Consider the following 15,056-nt stretch of genomic DNA (forward strand, 5'->3'; position numbering starts at 1 on the left):
ACTCTGTGTTTCTCTCCACAATCTGAAACCAGGATTTCCAAATACAAGCTTTCATCTGGGGAAAAAAAAGACTGAAACCAGTCCTTTTCCTCCTTAACTCAGGTAAAATGCTTAGGTTTTTTTTTTCTGGTTCAGGTGTAGATTTTTGTTGGGGGTTTTTTTACACAGGGAATATAACAAGTGCATATTGTGGATATGTCTCTGTGTTGTGCTCTTTAAGCTTTCCAATTAACATGCTTAAAGTACCCTGGAGTGGAAAACTTAGGTAGAAAACAACATAAAAGTTAGTGCAGGACTCAGTCAAATTAACAAATTTTTTTTTTTTTCATGGTGGATTGTCTAAGGTGCAGGACAAGCTGCACAACAGCAGGTTAGCATACATGCCTTTTCCCATCCATAGACTTCAGATATGTGTGGTTTTTATGTATTTAGGGCACAGGGAACATTAAAGGCAGCTTATCAGCAGTGTTATACCATAAATGATTATACCACAAAGGTGCATAAATGATTAATTTGCTTGATTAATTAAAATCCATACATACCAGCTGACATTTCTTTATTGCAAAAACATTTTAGGAAAAAGTGTGTATTATACAGACAATACATCAAGTTGTCTTGTTCTATTTTCATTAATGTATAACTGTTTTCCTCTTTTTTTTTTTTAACCAGTTTAAGAAAAACACAGGTTGTTGAGTTGTAAAAGAGGGACACGATAGTTACATTTTGGATAACAAGAGACGGATGTGAAAGGACAGTAGGAGGACCCTCCCTCTTCTCCAAAAAAGTGCCAGGTGCAGTGTGCAGGATGACTGGGTTGGCATTTCGTGTTTCCTTGGGTTTATTGGACCTTTGAAGAACAAATTATTGTAGTTTAGCCTGGCCACTGCCTTCCTGGCCAATTCCACGCGATTCTAATCTTGACGGCTCAGTCTGGGCTTTCTCCCATTGACTTGGATTCCTCCAGTTGAATTTCAGCCGGGCCAATCTGCTAGCAGAAGAAGTTGTGAACGATGACGTCAATTTTTCTGCGCTGGTATAGGTTTATAGCCTGCCTGTAGTTTTAGCAATGGCAGCGGAGGAAGTGAACCAAGCCATTCAGCTACATGTTGGCAGCACCTCTAGATATTTAATTAACATCTACAGACATCCTGTTCAACTTTGCACAAAAAGCTAAATTTCAAAAGGTCTATAAAAGGTCTAAATAGCTTTGAATGTTTTTGGGGTTTTTTTGCTTTGGTTTTTATAAGCTGCTTTCTAAATAAACATTAGTTAAATGAGTTGCATTATAAATGTTGTCATTAAAAACAAACACGGTGATTTATTTAGTCATAAACAGTATTTTCATAAAAACTGAAGGTAACAGTTGTAGTATTGGTTGACTTCCCATTTTAAGGGTGGTATTAGATAATTTAATGCAGTTTAATGTAGTTGACTTATTTGGACAATTTTGTGATTCCTGATGTTATAGGAGACTTTCATGAAAGTAGATTGTTAATGTAATGAACACAAACAAAAAATAACAAAGAAGAAAAATATTTTTCCATTCTTTGAACTTACCAGTCAGGATTCCAGCTTCAGAAAACTTTTTTGGGGGGGAATTTCCGATTGGCACCTTGGCAAATCCACCATCCGAGCACAAAAGGAGCAACCCGTTTGAAGCTCTGCCAAGTTTAAGAGTTTTGACACAACCTGCCTTTTATACTCACAATGATTGTTTTGCATTTCTAGTTACTTATTAAACACACGTGTCGTTTTTAAACATATTCTAGCTCTGAATATGCTGTGCCACTCGGATTTTTTGAAACACATTTTACGCCTTATTTAACAATCTGTCCCAGATCAGTAGTTTAAATGTTTAGTTATTTCCCGGGCAAAACCCCTGAACCTGATTAGGATTCAGCCATGCAGATCCTGAATAGGACCACTAAGAAAATGCATTGTCCGGGTTCTTTCAGTGTCGCCCCGCAACATGCATTGCGATGAGCTCGTCAGTGTGAACGGAGCGCTGTGGTAGAGGTTGTTTATGTGGAGTGCTTGGTTAGGGTTCCGCCCACCGAGGTATCTGATCATAGGGGCAGACAGGCAGAGAGGTAAAATGGCGCACAGCTGTCGGTGGCGGTTCCCTGCTCGGCCCGGAGGGAGCAGCAACTCCGGTACCGGGAGGAGAGCGGGCCGTATCAGGGTTACTGCCTTTTTGCGGAGCGTATCGGGAGCCCAGCCAAACGCCGCTGGACTCGGACCCGGGTTCGATGCTGCACTACAGGTTTCTTCTGTCATCAGGAGCAACCTGCAGAAATTTCGGGATGTTTTGGGGGAATCGAGCGACTCTAGCAGCGCAGAGGTAAGCCCGGGACTCAGCCGGGAGCCTTGGGTTAGACGGCTCCGAGACACCCGGGCCGGTTGGCGGACCGCTCGGTCCCTCCGTGGAGAGGAGCTAAACTTGTCATTGGAAGGATGCTCGGTTAACTTTGACTGAGCTGTGTGGCCTTCAACTATACTATAACGTACTGCAGCTGCAAGTTTAGTTAGAAAAAGCACAGGTAGTAAGTTTTGTTTTTTGTGTAGCTCAACCATTTAAAATGAAGGAAAGTTTCTTCTCGGAGGAGGAGAGATGCTACATCCACACAGTTTAGATGGAGCTAACATTACTCTGTTAGCCAAACCACAGCAGAGAAACCCCCCTGTGTTACACTGGTAGTTACATCCCAGAGTCCCGTTAACACACGGAACAAATGCAAGTCAATAGACTTTACACCTATTTCATTACTTGTGGTTTACTAGTTATTTAACTTAAATTGATATAGAGCCGCTAGAGCTCTACATGTTCTCCTGAAAATTCATCCTCACTCACAATGTAAAAGTTGACGTCCCATGTAAGCATTGGCGTTACTGGCCTACTGTTAACTAGCATTTAAACACCCAAATGTAGCGTGTCTGTCTTTGTAGTAAGCATGTAATGCGTAGAAAAAATAAGGCAACTTAAAGGAAGCGAGAGTACAGTTGTGGTTTGTGATGAGCTAACGTGAAGTTAGCTGTGTTGCAGCGTATTTCTACACTGGTTGTTCACTTCTCGCTTAACCCGTGTTTAGCTTTCTAGGAGTAAATCTTTGGCAGCTAAATAGCCCCGTAGTATCAAAATAAGCTAAAAGGGCTAACTCGTTTTATCGAGGTGGTAACCTTTTAGCGACGTCCTCCTGGTTAGCTCGCATGCTAGCTGTTTGTATACCTTAGCCCAAAGTACACCATTATTCTTCTGCCTGAAACGCTGGTAAAGTTGAGTTTTGTACTCAGGAGGTTGCTGTGTTTACATCCGACTGGTTCATCGCTACGCAGTCGAGTGGAAGCATAGGGGCTAAAGTTAGCAAGGCTCACACACAAATGTAAATGGTTTCTGTTGATAAGCTAAGACAGCTACCATGCTACGCTGTACGCCACGCTAGCCATCGGGGCTATTGCTGATGCATAGGAAAATGGGAGGTGGACATGTTTTCCCCCCTCTCCTTACAGTCAGTACGTAGCTAATACAAACATAATATCTGGCTTAATACACGAGGCGAGGACGCCCGATTTCACGCCGCACAATGAATATAGCTGTTCGGTGTACAACGGGAGCATGCGGGCATGTTTTGCGGGCAGGTTTATCAGCGGAAAAAGGCTTGCTGGTGACAGTGCGCATGTAGGGCTGGCTACAATAACAACGAGCCCCTTCCAGACGGACCGTGTGATGTGGGGGTGTGTTCGCGTTAGCGAACTACCATCTTCCTCCTTCATGATGTGCAGCATGCGTTCATTGCAGTGGGAGTACACGGAGTGGGGATGTTTACCAGCAGGTTAGGAGCTCATGTTCAGAGCTCTGTTAGAACATCTTTTTGACCAAAACCCTTCAGTATTTATGTATACTAAGTTAGTGGTTGTGAGGGGCGGTTTTGAGACGGAAATTGTGAATTTTATTTTATTTTTTTACGTGTTTGATACATGTTGTCAAAATGTATCAGCTACTGCATTACATGTATTTATTTTATTTCTTTATATATTATTATATGTAAACCTTTGTAAAATACACAATTTAATGCTAAATCTAGTGTGTAGATTTTAAATGCTTATTAGGCAAAATGCTATTCAATACTGCAAGTTGTTTTAATTTAAGTAAGATTTTTGCAGTGCAGCCTTTGCTAAGAGCTGGTTAGATGCAATATTTGGTTGGCTGGTAGTTCTAGTGGTCATGCATTGCCTCTCCTCATAGTGTGACACAGGTCCGGTTAGAGGGTTAGGTAGTTGTGCTGTTTGCTCCAGCAGCCAGCCTGCTGCATAACAGATGCACACTGCTTGTAGCCTGCACACTGTATTAATTAAACTGTGGTTCCTTAATAAGAGTGATGGGTGACATGAATCCTTGTTTTTCCTAGCTGTAACTATTTTGTTTTTCCTTTTACAGTAGGTGAGGGAAAAGTATAGAAACCTTAATTTAGCCAGGTGACTAGCAGGAAGGAGAGGGGCAGATCTGGACTACTCTCTGCCTGAGAGACCTCTCATCATTCTGGTACTTTTTGTAGCCCACCATTAAATAGCAATTTAAACTGCAGAAACTTTAGTAAACTGAAACCATAACTTTTTAAAATGCTTTTTTATGCCAGTAACCAAACCATGTATTCAATGAACTATGTTGAAGTGAGAGAGTTTACAGGTATTATCAGTAATAATTAATTATCTGTAACAGAAAGATATTAAAGTAAGCTTGTACAGAAATGGGTACATCCTCAAAGTGGTAAAAACGTAACAGTTTGACAAATGTTCCAGCAATTTAAAACTGCCTAACCTGTAAACATATTTATTGGATGCAGCGTTATAGACAGCTTAGTTAAGTTCATCTCTGCTTTCTAAGCTGAGAGCAACTGTTTTATTGTGCTGAGGTTACTGTGACAAAGTTAGCCAATGTGACGTTAGCATCTGAGGAAACGGTAACAAACTTGCCTGTATCTTGTTTTGCAACAGCTAATATAGCATTGTATTCAGCAGATGTGAAAGTTTTTATAGTGAGTAGCTTTAAATAGCTAAAATCAGTGAAGGCTGTGCTCTGTCCATGGTACCACTCTGGTGATTTCCTCACTGTGCTACACTTTCAGTGCTGTGTGTCAATTTTCTACTGCTGGTAAAAGGAACTGTTACAGATAATACCTTCACAGAACTTTAGCTCAATGAAATCCAAACTTTGTCGCTGAAAATGGTGGATTTTAGAATGGATAGAGCATTGAGTTTTTATTGAGCCTAAAGTGTGCAATATCAGATTTTATTGATTTACATTTTTAAGTTTTTGTCAACTAGAATAAAAAACTTTGTACCATGCTACTTTAGTGTTTGGCGACTCTTTAAGAGATAATCAGATCTTCTGAGAACTACTGCAATACACTATCAATGGAAGATTATAAATAATTTGGAGCAATCTAGACTATTAGGTCACACATTGAACTGTTTAGAGATTCTGGAGTATTAGTGCATTTCTTTTGCTCTTCTTCTATTTCACTCACACTTTAAGCGGCATTATATTATTGGCTTGCTTTGATTTTTATACTACATAAAACCCTTATAAGGAGATATTTCTTTATGATAAAGAGCCACTCAATATTTAACACAATTTTAATGTGTGGGCACAGATGAGTCTATTAAATCCTCATCAAGTTTGGGTAACTTAGCTTGGTGACTTCATCAGTAATAAAAAGAAAGCAGTGTGAAGCGCTTGTCTGGCCAGACCGAGGCAGGGTTGTCCAGGCTCACTGCAAGATACCGAGCTCATGGGGCAACCCCGAACAGAGCGCCAGCCGGACACTCGGTCACCCCTCCCGCCTCCTGCCAGGCAGAAAAAAAAAAATCCAAATCCACTTCAGACACACACATCCCCGTCTGAGAGGCAGAACAACTTTTCTTCTGACAGCTGCCACTTTGGAATGGATTACTAAGCCTATTTAAGTGTCTCTAAAGGGTGCCCTTTGGTTGCTGCTGTCCAAATGATGGCATTTATTTGCTTTTCTGTGCATGAAGGGATTTTATGGCATTAAAGTGAGTAAATTATAAATAGTTTTTCTTTGTTTTTTTGCAAGGGCTGGGCATGTAGATGTTTGTGTAAATAAAATCATCCCCAGTTTTTTCTGTCTCTCCAAGCAAAGTTTGCCTCGGTTCTTCTTTGTACGGGTCCTTTGTTATCTCACCTTCTGCTGCATCTTTTCTCCTCACACATTATTATTAAAGTTTAATCATTCATACAGAAAGGCTGTTGAATGGATGTATCCACCTAAATATCTCTTTGCCTCAGCGGTTTAAGAGAAATGGTGTGGTTGAGCGGAAGGGACTTCAGTCCGGCAGGTGTTTGGCCTATTTAAATGGAAGACCCCCACACCCGACTACCCATTCCCAAGACAGCGTGTGGATTGGAGCAGGAAGCCTTGTGTCTGCTTTTATTCTAGTTCTCACAAAGTGCGGCGGCTGAAAGAGTGCAGGCAGGGATATCAAAGGGTGCTGGGCGACCCCCACCCTCCTCATCCCAACGGGACAGCGCTGGGTGGGGAATTAGTCCAAGACCCTTCTATCCACGGCTTTATTCTGCTACAGCAGGCGGGCAAGGGGCTTTCACCTCTGCTTTCGGAGTTCTCTGACTGGGAGAAAGGCGGCAATTGTGTCGTCTTTCCCTCCTTTTGTGTTGCCGGTGGTTGGGGCAGGGATGTCCCTCGGACTTTGTCCCCGTCTCTGATTGCAATCAGGAGTGGGCGTGTTGTTTTTGTCTTTATTCTGATTAAAACTTGAGTTTATGCTGCCTGCTTGGTTTAGGAGGAGTGGATACGCACCGTCTGTGTCTGCCTGCCTTTGTGAACGTTCCTGTGTCGGGAAACAGTACGACACACCTCCTGTCAGTCTGTTTGTCTTTGTCCACCAACTGTCCTCCTCTTCCTACAGCTCACACATATGGAGGGAGATGAGGTGTCCTACCACGGGGTGTGCTAAAGGGCAAATGTGAAGCAATTGTATTTGGTGTTTGAACACTTGCAAAAAGCAAATGTTCACCTTTTGCTTGGGTCTGATGGGGCACTCATCCTGGTGTGAGTCACTTCTGTGGCCTTTTTCCTAACAGATGTGTCATCAAAAAGACATACAAAAGCAATGAGATAATCAGCCATTTACCATATAAAACAAGATGACTAATAGTGATTTTACGCTACTTCCTAGAGGGAAACTTCCAGGAATTTGTTATAATTGGACACTGCACCAGTCAGAGATTTTGTGGACAAATTCTGGGGTTGTCTTGCTGATACAAATGTCTTTTTAAGAACAAGCATTTTATTCTTTATTTAGTTTGTGGAGGAGTGAAAAACTGACAAATAAAATATGCATACTAAAAAGAAACCCTAACATTTTCTGAAAAATAACCCACAGTTACAGATCTTTCTTTTGTTGTGTCACTTGGCATCAACAGATACAGTAACAGTCTCAAGATTATGTGACAGAAATATTTACATATAAGTAAGGCACTCAATAACAACTAAATCTGTACTGTGAAAAGGCAGAAAGCGATGTACTGTGATGTGCAACAGGAGCAGCATTGTGTGCATCAGAGGGAGCAGACAACATTACTCAGCTCCGCTGTTTGGCGATGTGAAATTCTCAGGACATGATAACCTTGAGTCACAATACTGTGCTATCACTTTATTAGCATAAAACCTTAAACAATATAACATGATCCTTTTATATGACTGAAAACAATAATTGTTCTCAAAATAATTCAATTTATTGACTGCTACTGGTCAAGGTTTTAATTTTTAAAAATCTTGGTTCTGAAATACAAGTAATTTCCAGTTGAACTATAGGCTATTTAGCAGCATCAAGGTAAACCAAGATTTTATTGAGTTATAACCTTAGATGAATGAATCAAAAAATAAGTGATTTTATTTTGAAGAACTGGAAGAGTCTTAAAATTTACAAAAAATTACCAACTGAGTTCAATTTACGTTTTTTTTTTTTGTTCTGACCACGACCAAAAGTCAATAACACAAATCTCAGTTAGAGACACATCAGTGAGACTGTTTTTTATGATACAGCAAACAAAAGCAAATTGGTCTGAGCTATTCGTTTCTCACAGTACACAAATTCCCCTGACTAATAAATTAAGCACATAGTTGAACAGACCAGTGGCTGACTTCCTGTAAACACTTGCTCCATGGTGCCAATAAATATCAACACTTTGTGTCTTCTTTAATTCATTTTACTGACATGCACTGTTGAGAAGCATTAAATCATTCATACGATGCATAACATTACCGTGACGAAAAATCATTTACATACACTACAGTAGCTCAAAGGGGACAAAAATGAATAATTTACTCAAATGATTTACTCTCACTGGTTTACTTTCCACCCAGATTGCACCAGACATAGATCATGCTTGAGACTTTAGTTCCAGGCTTCGAGTCTAAGTCAAGTCTGAAATTGCGGATTTTGTGGCTTCAGGGTTCAACGTTAAAGACTCGAGTCCTCATTTTTGACACAAACAGTGCAACTTCCCAGATGTATCTGCAGCTTTCTGTCTGTTGTAGAACAAAATTGGTTTCTGAATATGATATAATTCGCAGTTCAACTGTTGTAATCCTCCATCATTTTGTCACTCGTTGGCAATGGATGCCTTTTTTGGATTTAAACCAATTTTCCACCAAACAGTAAATAAAAACTTTACTAACAGGTGACAGCTTGTTGTGAAACTGTCACAGCTGTGTTTGTTGGCTGCATAAGATGTGGTTTGTGTTTCCGATCAGAAATCCGTGCTGTGGTTGTTTTATCAACTGCACAATAAGGCAGATGATAGTCGCTGGTGTTCTCTAAAGAGACTGCACAAAGTTTGCACGTTGCATGGACCAGCTTCTGAATTTCTGCTAAAGGGTGCTACATGTGTGTGGGAGGGTAATGCCTAACAAGTTCAGATCTGCATACGGACTTTATCTGCATCAGTTTGATTTCTCAAAAGGCTATAAAAGTCCAGCCTGCCTCTCAGCATGTAAAAGCGGCATCAAAACGATACAGAGAAGCGCACCTCAAACCGAATTCCCATCCGCCTCACAGGTGTCGGGGGCAGTCCCAAACACCCCCTGAAAGCAACAGTTTCGCTCCAACTATGAATCAGCGTGGTGTTCTTTTCTCCACCTATTAGTGATTTCTGTCATGTAATGTACGCAGCAATCAGGCAGATGAGATGTGGCAGATCAGCAGGAAGTAAAACTGTTCAAGGCGAGAGCATGCAACAATGTAAACCGTTTTTCATTTCAAGACACTAAGTGGAGAGAAGGGCAGTTCTGTCTCTGCTGTTCAACCGTTGCACATTGCGAGGCATAGCGGCACATGAACGTGACCTCACTAATCTACTACCGTATTTGTTTACTTCTTGTAGTTGCCCGCCGTGCTGTCAAGCTCACGGCGAGCCTTGTGTTTCGCACGCCGCCGCTTCTCTGTGCTCGGCAGTCAGTAGGCGCAAAGCGAGAGCTCGGTGGAATATGTGTTTTGGGAGGAGACGGGGAGCCTTGTTGTACGTGGGAGGCCTGTTTGGTTTGGGATCTGTCGAGCTTCTGCACGGGCATGCTGAAAACCTGAATCCTTTTCATCTAGTGCTCCCAGGGGAATGCTGTGTTTCCACTGTTGGTGGTCAAGATGCTGTTTCCTTGTCTCTCTTCCTTTTTCTCTCCCTCCCTCCTCCCTCTCTCTCTCTCTGCATCCTCCTACATCCATTCTCTGGTCCTCACTCTGGTGTGCATGCACTCCCCTCCCCCGCATCCTCACTCATATGTTGTGCTTGTTTACATCTCGATGTGCAATTTATGCACAGGGTGCTTGCACTTCTTTTTTAAATAATTATTTTTATAATTTACTCGTGTAAATGTTAAAATGATAACCGATAGAATCATGAGGTACACACGGAGAATTCATGTGCGCTCGCAATGCATCGGAGCGTTCGGCTTTAACATCTTGCCACCCGAATAAGGATGTTGTGATGTCAGCTACTCACAGCATCTCAGCGAGTCATAGCCTTCCTTTGGTACCCCGCCCCCCTTCGGCTCTGCAAAATCACCAGCGAGGAGCAGCAGCTTGCTCGGAGAGAGGAGAGGATGCTGGCATTAAAGCAAGACGGGAGATAAAGAGAGAGAAGTGTAAATAGAAGAAGATGAAGATGCTTGAATGCATTATGAAGAGTGTCAGATGCTCAGATTAACGTTCCTTGCCAGGATAAACAGCAGTATTTACTGTTCGTTATGACAGTTTACATGTCGAACAGACCAAAGACAGTTTTACAGCTCACATTATAGCTTTCTATATTTTGTATCAGATGCTGTGAAGTGCATCAGTTTTTTTTAATGGTATCTGCTTTTTTGGCAAGGTGATGTAACTCCTAGGTGGTGCAGAGTCAGTCTGAATGTCTGCACAGACTTGGAGAGCAGCTGCTCTCCAAACTGGGCCAACAAGACCTCAACTGCATCTCCACATGTCTCTATAAATAAACATGATAAAATGACACACTCACCTCCACTCCTGAGCATATCCAGTGTGAGGATCCTAGAGATGCTGATTGTCCCTGATGACTTCACAAACCCACATCTCAAGGCTCTGTTGAAGCAGGAGAGAAAGAATGAATGTTCATGCCATTCTTTTTACATTTCTAATGATGTATGACAGATCTTGAGCCCAAAGGGAGAAAAATTGTGAAAAAATCTACATATTAATATTAAGTATATCTTTGCAGAAAATGATGCATACATGTCCTTTTTTAAAATCTTTTGTAGGACGAAGCATTTGCAGGATTTGGAGCGACCGATGAACAAACAGAAATACGAAGCCCTTCATCAGCTTCTTCAGGTACTAATTAGTAAAAATTAAAACAGGGTCCCTGCACACTCTGGAATTTTGTTCTGGTATTTTACAGTTCTTGATAATTTATGGAAAAGGAAAATAGGACTAGATTTTATTCCTATTGTCATAAGGCTTCAACCATCTGTCTACACCAGTTTTAATGACGTTTACTAAATGCCCTCTGTGTTTTCTGATTTGTTCAGAAGGAGTACCCCTGCAGGAGAAGAAGCCCAGAGGCCGCCCACCACGGACCCTGACTGCTCAAAAAGCTGCTGCCAGTCTACCATCCCCCTTGTCATATCCTTCTCCGACGCAAGCGAAACCTGATGGCCCTGAAAGGCCAGCAGAGAAAGTGAAAAGGCTACCTGGGAGGCCACCTGGCACTGGTGAAAAGCGAAGGGGCCGTCCTCCTTCTTCAAGTAGTAAGAAAACTTGGAGTACGGGCAACCATGCAGCTGCTGAGGATAGTAGACAGGCTGGATTTGAGCTGGGCGCAGATACAGAGGATGAGAAGGACAGAAAGGGCAACAAGAGGTTGCCAGGGGGCTCTGCACAGCCTCATGACACTGAGGCAAAGCTTTCCAAAGGAGGCCGGGGTGAATCCAAAGCTACCAACATGAAGAGGCTGACAGAGACTAAAACCACCCCACTCAAATCACGCCTCAAGACTTTGCCTGGTGCACCTCGACGCAGACGTGGGCGACCACCGTCAGCTGAGCGGCTCAAAGCTGAAGCAGCAGCTGCAGCCCAGCTGTCTGCTTCAATGGAAGGCGGAGAAGGAATACACAAGGCCTTTAGGGTCAGAGGTGGAGACAGAGACACAGAACCACACAGCACAGAAGAGCCCAATGTAAGGAACATGGACAGCGCTCAAGACCAGGACTCTTCTAGTCTACCCACCTCCCCAACTGCGTCTAAACCAGGAAGGCCAGTAGGCCTCAGGAAGAGCCCCCGGCACAGGAAACCCGTTCGAATAGTCCCTCCTTCCAAACGTACTGATGCAACCATCGCCAAACAGCTGCTGCAGCGTGCTAAGAAAGGAGCACAGAAGCGACTGGAGAAAGAAGCTGTTGGCATTGGGGGGAGAGGATCAGGAGCCAGTGAGGCTGGCATCAGAAAAACCCAACTCAAAAACATCCGACAGTTCATCATGCCAGTTGTCAGCACTGTTTCCCTTCGCATCATCAAAACTCCCAAGCGCTTCATTCAGGACGAGGGCAGTTTTGGAACTCCAGCGTCCCATGCAAAGATAGCACGATTAGAAACGCCACCTTCCACTGTCGCTGTATCTGCCCAACCTACACCCACCACTTCCTCATCCCCTTCTCCTGCACTTGTCTCCGTTACCTCTGCTGCTACTTGTGGGGCAGCCGCTCCTGTGGAATTGCTCCCTCCTCCGTCTTCTCCTGCCCCCGTCCCCACTGCCCCACCGACAGCTTCCGGTCTGCTTAACAGCAATGCAAACGCTGCAGCCAATGGGAGATTTAGTCATAGTGCACAATCTTGTGGTTCAAGTGCTGTATCGCAGCATTCCTCGCAGCTCTCTTCTGCGGAGTCTTCCAGGTCCAGCAGCCCGAGCTTGGATGACTCCTCATCTGACTCTCAGGCTTCTGAGGGCACACAGGCTCTTTCTGAGCCAGAGGATCACTCTCCCTCTTCACAGGGAGAAAGGGAGCCCAATCTCTTAAACAACTCAAGGCCTGCCTCACCTCCTTCTGAGCCAGAGCATGTGCTGGCAGAGGGATGTCGGCGGGGTAGGAGAGCACAGGGGACTGGGCGGGGACGTCAGAAACAGAGGGTGAGAGAGAGTGGCACCACAGGGGTTAAAAAGCCCATCATCAGCCCACCTACAGGAGTGCTGATGTCCTCTTCATCACTTGGAAATTCCCAGCAGGTTTCTTCCACAGCTTCTTCCCCGTCCTCACCTCCACCACCCCCTCTACTCACTGCTCCGCAGCCTCCTCTGTCTGGTTCCTCCAACACGGCCGCTATCAGTGATCACCACCCTCAGGCATCCTGGGTGCCCATCCAGACATTTATGCCACCAGGGCTGTCCAACTTGTCAGACAAAAGGAATCGGTCAATTCTGAGGGAGCCCACCTTCCGCTGGACATCCCTGTCCCATCCCAAGCAGCAGTACTTTTCCTCTGCTAAATATGCCAAGGAGGGCCTCATTCGAAAGCCTATATTTGACAATTTTCGTCCTCCGCCTCTTACGCTTGAAGATGTGGGATTGCTGCCCCAAGGTGTTGCAGGAGCAGGGGGAGCTGCTTCAGTTGCTTATTCATCACCAGGCACTGGAGCAAGTACAGGGAGCCGCCTATTTGCTCCCCTTCACCCCCACACTCACCACCAACACTCCCCGTCGTCCCGCTTTGATTCACCTCTCCAGAAGCGCTCGTTGCTCCGTGCGCCACGCTTCACACCCAGCGAGGCCCACTCTCGAATCTTTGAGTCTGTTACCTTGCAGTCTTCTTCGGGGAGCAGCCCCGGCTCTCTCTCCCCTCACCAGACGCCTCCCAGTTCCAGTAGAACCCTGCGACGCAGGAGACGACTGGTACCAGGAGCGCATCGTGGCCACCCACGGTCTTCTTCGCACCCTATGACGAGACGCAGCGTCCAAATCAAAGGTGCCTCTGAAGTGTCTGCATTGACGGGCTCTGTCTCCGGCAGTAACCCCAGCTCTTTGCCGGGGGTCTCTGGAAGCCCTCTAGCCACGAGTGCCTTAACATCTACTTCCTTCAGCTCCTTCCCCACAGTCCCTCGGGCTCTGCACTCGCAAGGAACACCTGAAACCAGAAGAGGGGCACCAGGAAACCCATCTCCTCTGTCAAACACATCATCATCTGCTTCCTCCCCTCTTTTCCCTCTCTTTCCTTCGAGTGCTCAGGACACGGGGCGAGGAGGTGGGACAACTGGAAAGGAAAAAAGCTTGTCAGCTCCCCAAGAACCACCTCCAAAGGAAAAGGAGCGAGAGTGTGAGAAAAATCGCGAGAAAGAGAAGGAAAATAAGAGAGAGGGACGGAAAGATTTGGAGAAACGAAGTAAGGTGTCCACTCCTGATGGCTCCCCAAATGCACCTTCCAGCTTGTTTACCATCGATGGGAGGGACTCAGAAGGCGCTATTGCACCAAAAAAGACTCCTGGAAGAAAGAAATCCGCATCAGTTGATACAGTTTCTGACACTGCTTCCTTAGAAGCCAGAGGGCTCCATCCCTTGTCCATCGCTAAAGGCCGCCACCTCAAGAAAGGAAGACCGTCTGAGAAAGGGACAGAGACCGAAGAAGGGGAGAAGGAAAAGGAGAAAGAGAAACGAAGTACATCTAACCAGCCGACAGCTAGCCTTCCAGGGCAGCAAGGCAGACATCAGCTTCCTGTCTCCTTGGTGTCGACAGAAGGAGGACAGCATACACTGACTGACAAGCGGCTGGTTGGACTACTCAAGAAGGCCAAAGACCAGCTCATTGCAATAAAGAAGAATAAGCTGAAGCCTGCCGAAGAGACTAAGGTCCAGGTCAGTTTTGGACTTTTTGATTTGTTTTCACAGAACTTAAATCTCATTTGTCTGTTTCTGGTAGTCCTGTTCTTTACCCACAAGTAATGATGAGTGATAGTGAGAATGATGCTTTGTCTATTTTCCATAAATAGAAACGCAGATTGAAATTAGATAGAAGGAAAGTCCCACAGAGGGTATTACTTGAGGGGAATTCTTATTATGCATTATACAGAAAAGGGAACTCGATGTGAGTTTTTTGTTCATTACCAGGCAGTGCCTCGTTAGTCACTCTCATGTCACTCTAACAATATCTTCATCATTCCTGCTTCAAATGGCCAAGTCAGAATTGTGTGTCAACTTTCTGATCTTAGGTTTGTGTGAGTTATATTAGAAGCAGAAGCTACATCACTCCCGGTTTGTGAGGGCTGGATCTTGGAAATTTAAAACAAACACAAAGTATTTTGAAGTTGACATTTTAACAGCTTTTAGCGTCTTATATTTGTGATTGACACCGTTAGTGTGGCTAGCTTAACTAAATCAACACCCTGTGTGTTTAAAGAATCTACTAAAAGTTCTCGAGTACTCCTTTTCTCTTCCCGGTAACACCTTCTACACTAAAGAGTGGTGCTGTCAGTATATGTACACTGAAATCACTAATTAAACAATTATCAATTTTGGTTATATG

General features: G+C 44.1%; 1 protein-coding gene across 3 annotated transcripts in view; it reads left to right on the forward strand.

Annotated features, from left to right (window-relative positions):
- Window positions 1-2,023: 2,023 nt before the first annotated feature.
- kmt2a (lysine (K)-specific methyltransferase 2A) overlaps window positions 2,024-15,056 on the forward strand; it is a 44,059-nt gene continuing 31,026 nt past the window's right edge. For 2 of the 3 annotated variants that reach the window (XM_032545924.1, XM_032545923.1), the window contains exons 1-3: window positions 2,096-2,341; window positions 10,809-10,881; window positions 11,079-14,389. In XM_032545924.1, the coding sequence (XP_032401815.1) occupies window positions 2,096-2,341; window positions 10,809-10,881; window positions 11,079-14,389 (3,630 nt within the window). Of the gene's footprint in view, window positions 2,342-10,808; window positions 10,882-11,078; window positions 14,390-15,056 lie in introns of all 3 variants that reach the window. The other variant, XM_032545922.1, reaches the window with a different exon arrangement.

The sequence above is a fragment of the Xiphophorus hellerii genome, chromosome 18 (genome assembly GCF_003331165.1).
Source record: "Xiphophorus hellerii strain 12219 chromosome 18, Xiphophorus_hellerii-4.1, whole genome shotgun sequence".
Lineage (NCBI taxonomy): Eukaryota > Metazoa > Chordata > Actinopteri > Cyprinodontiformes > Poeciliidae > Xiphophorus > Xiphophorus hellerii.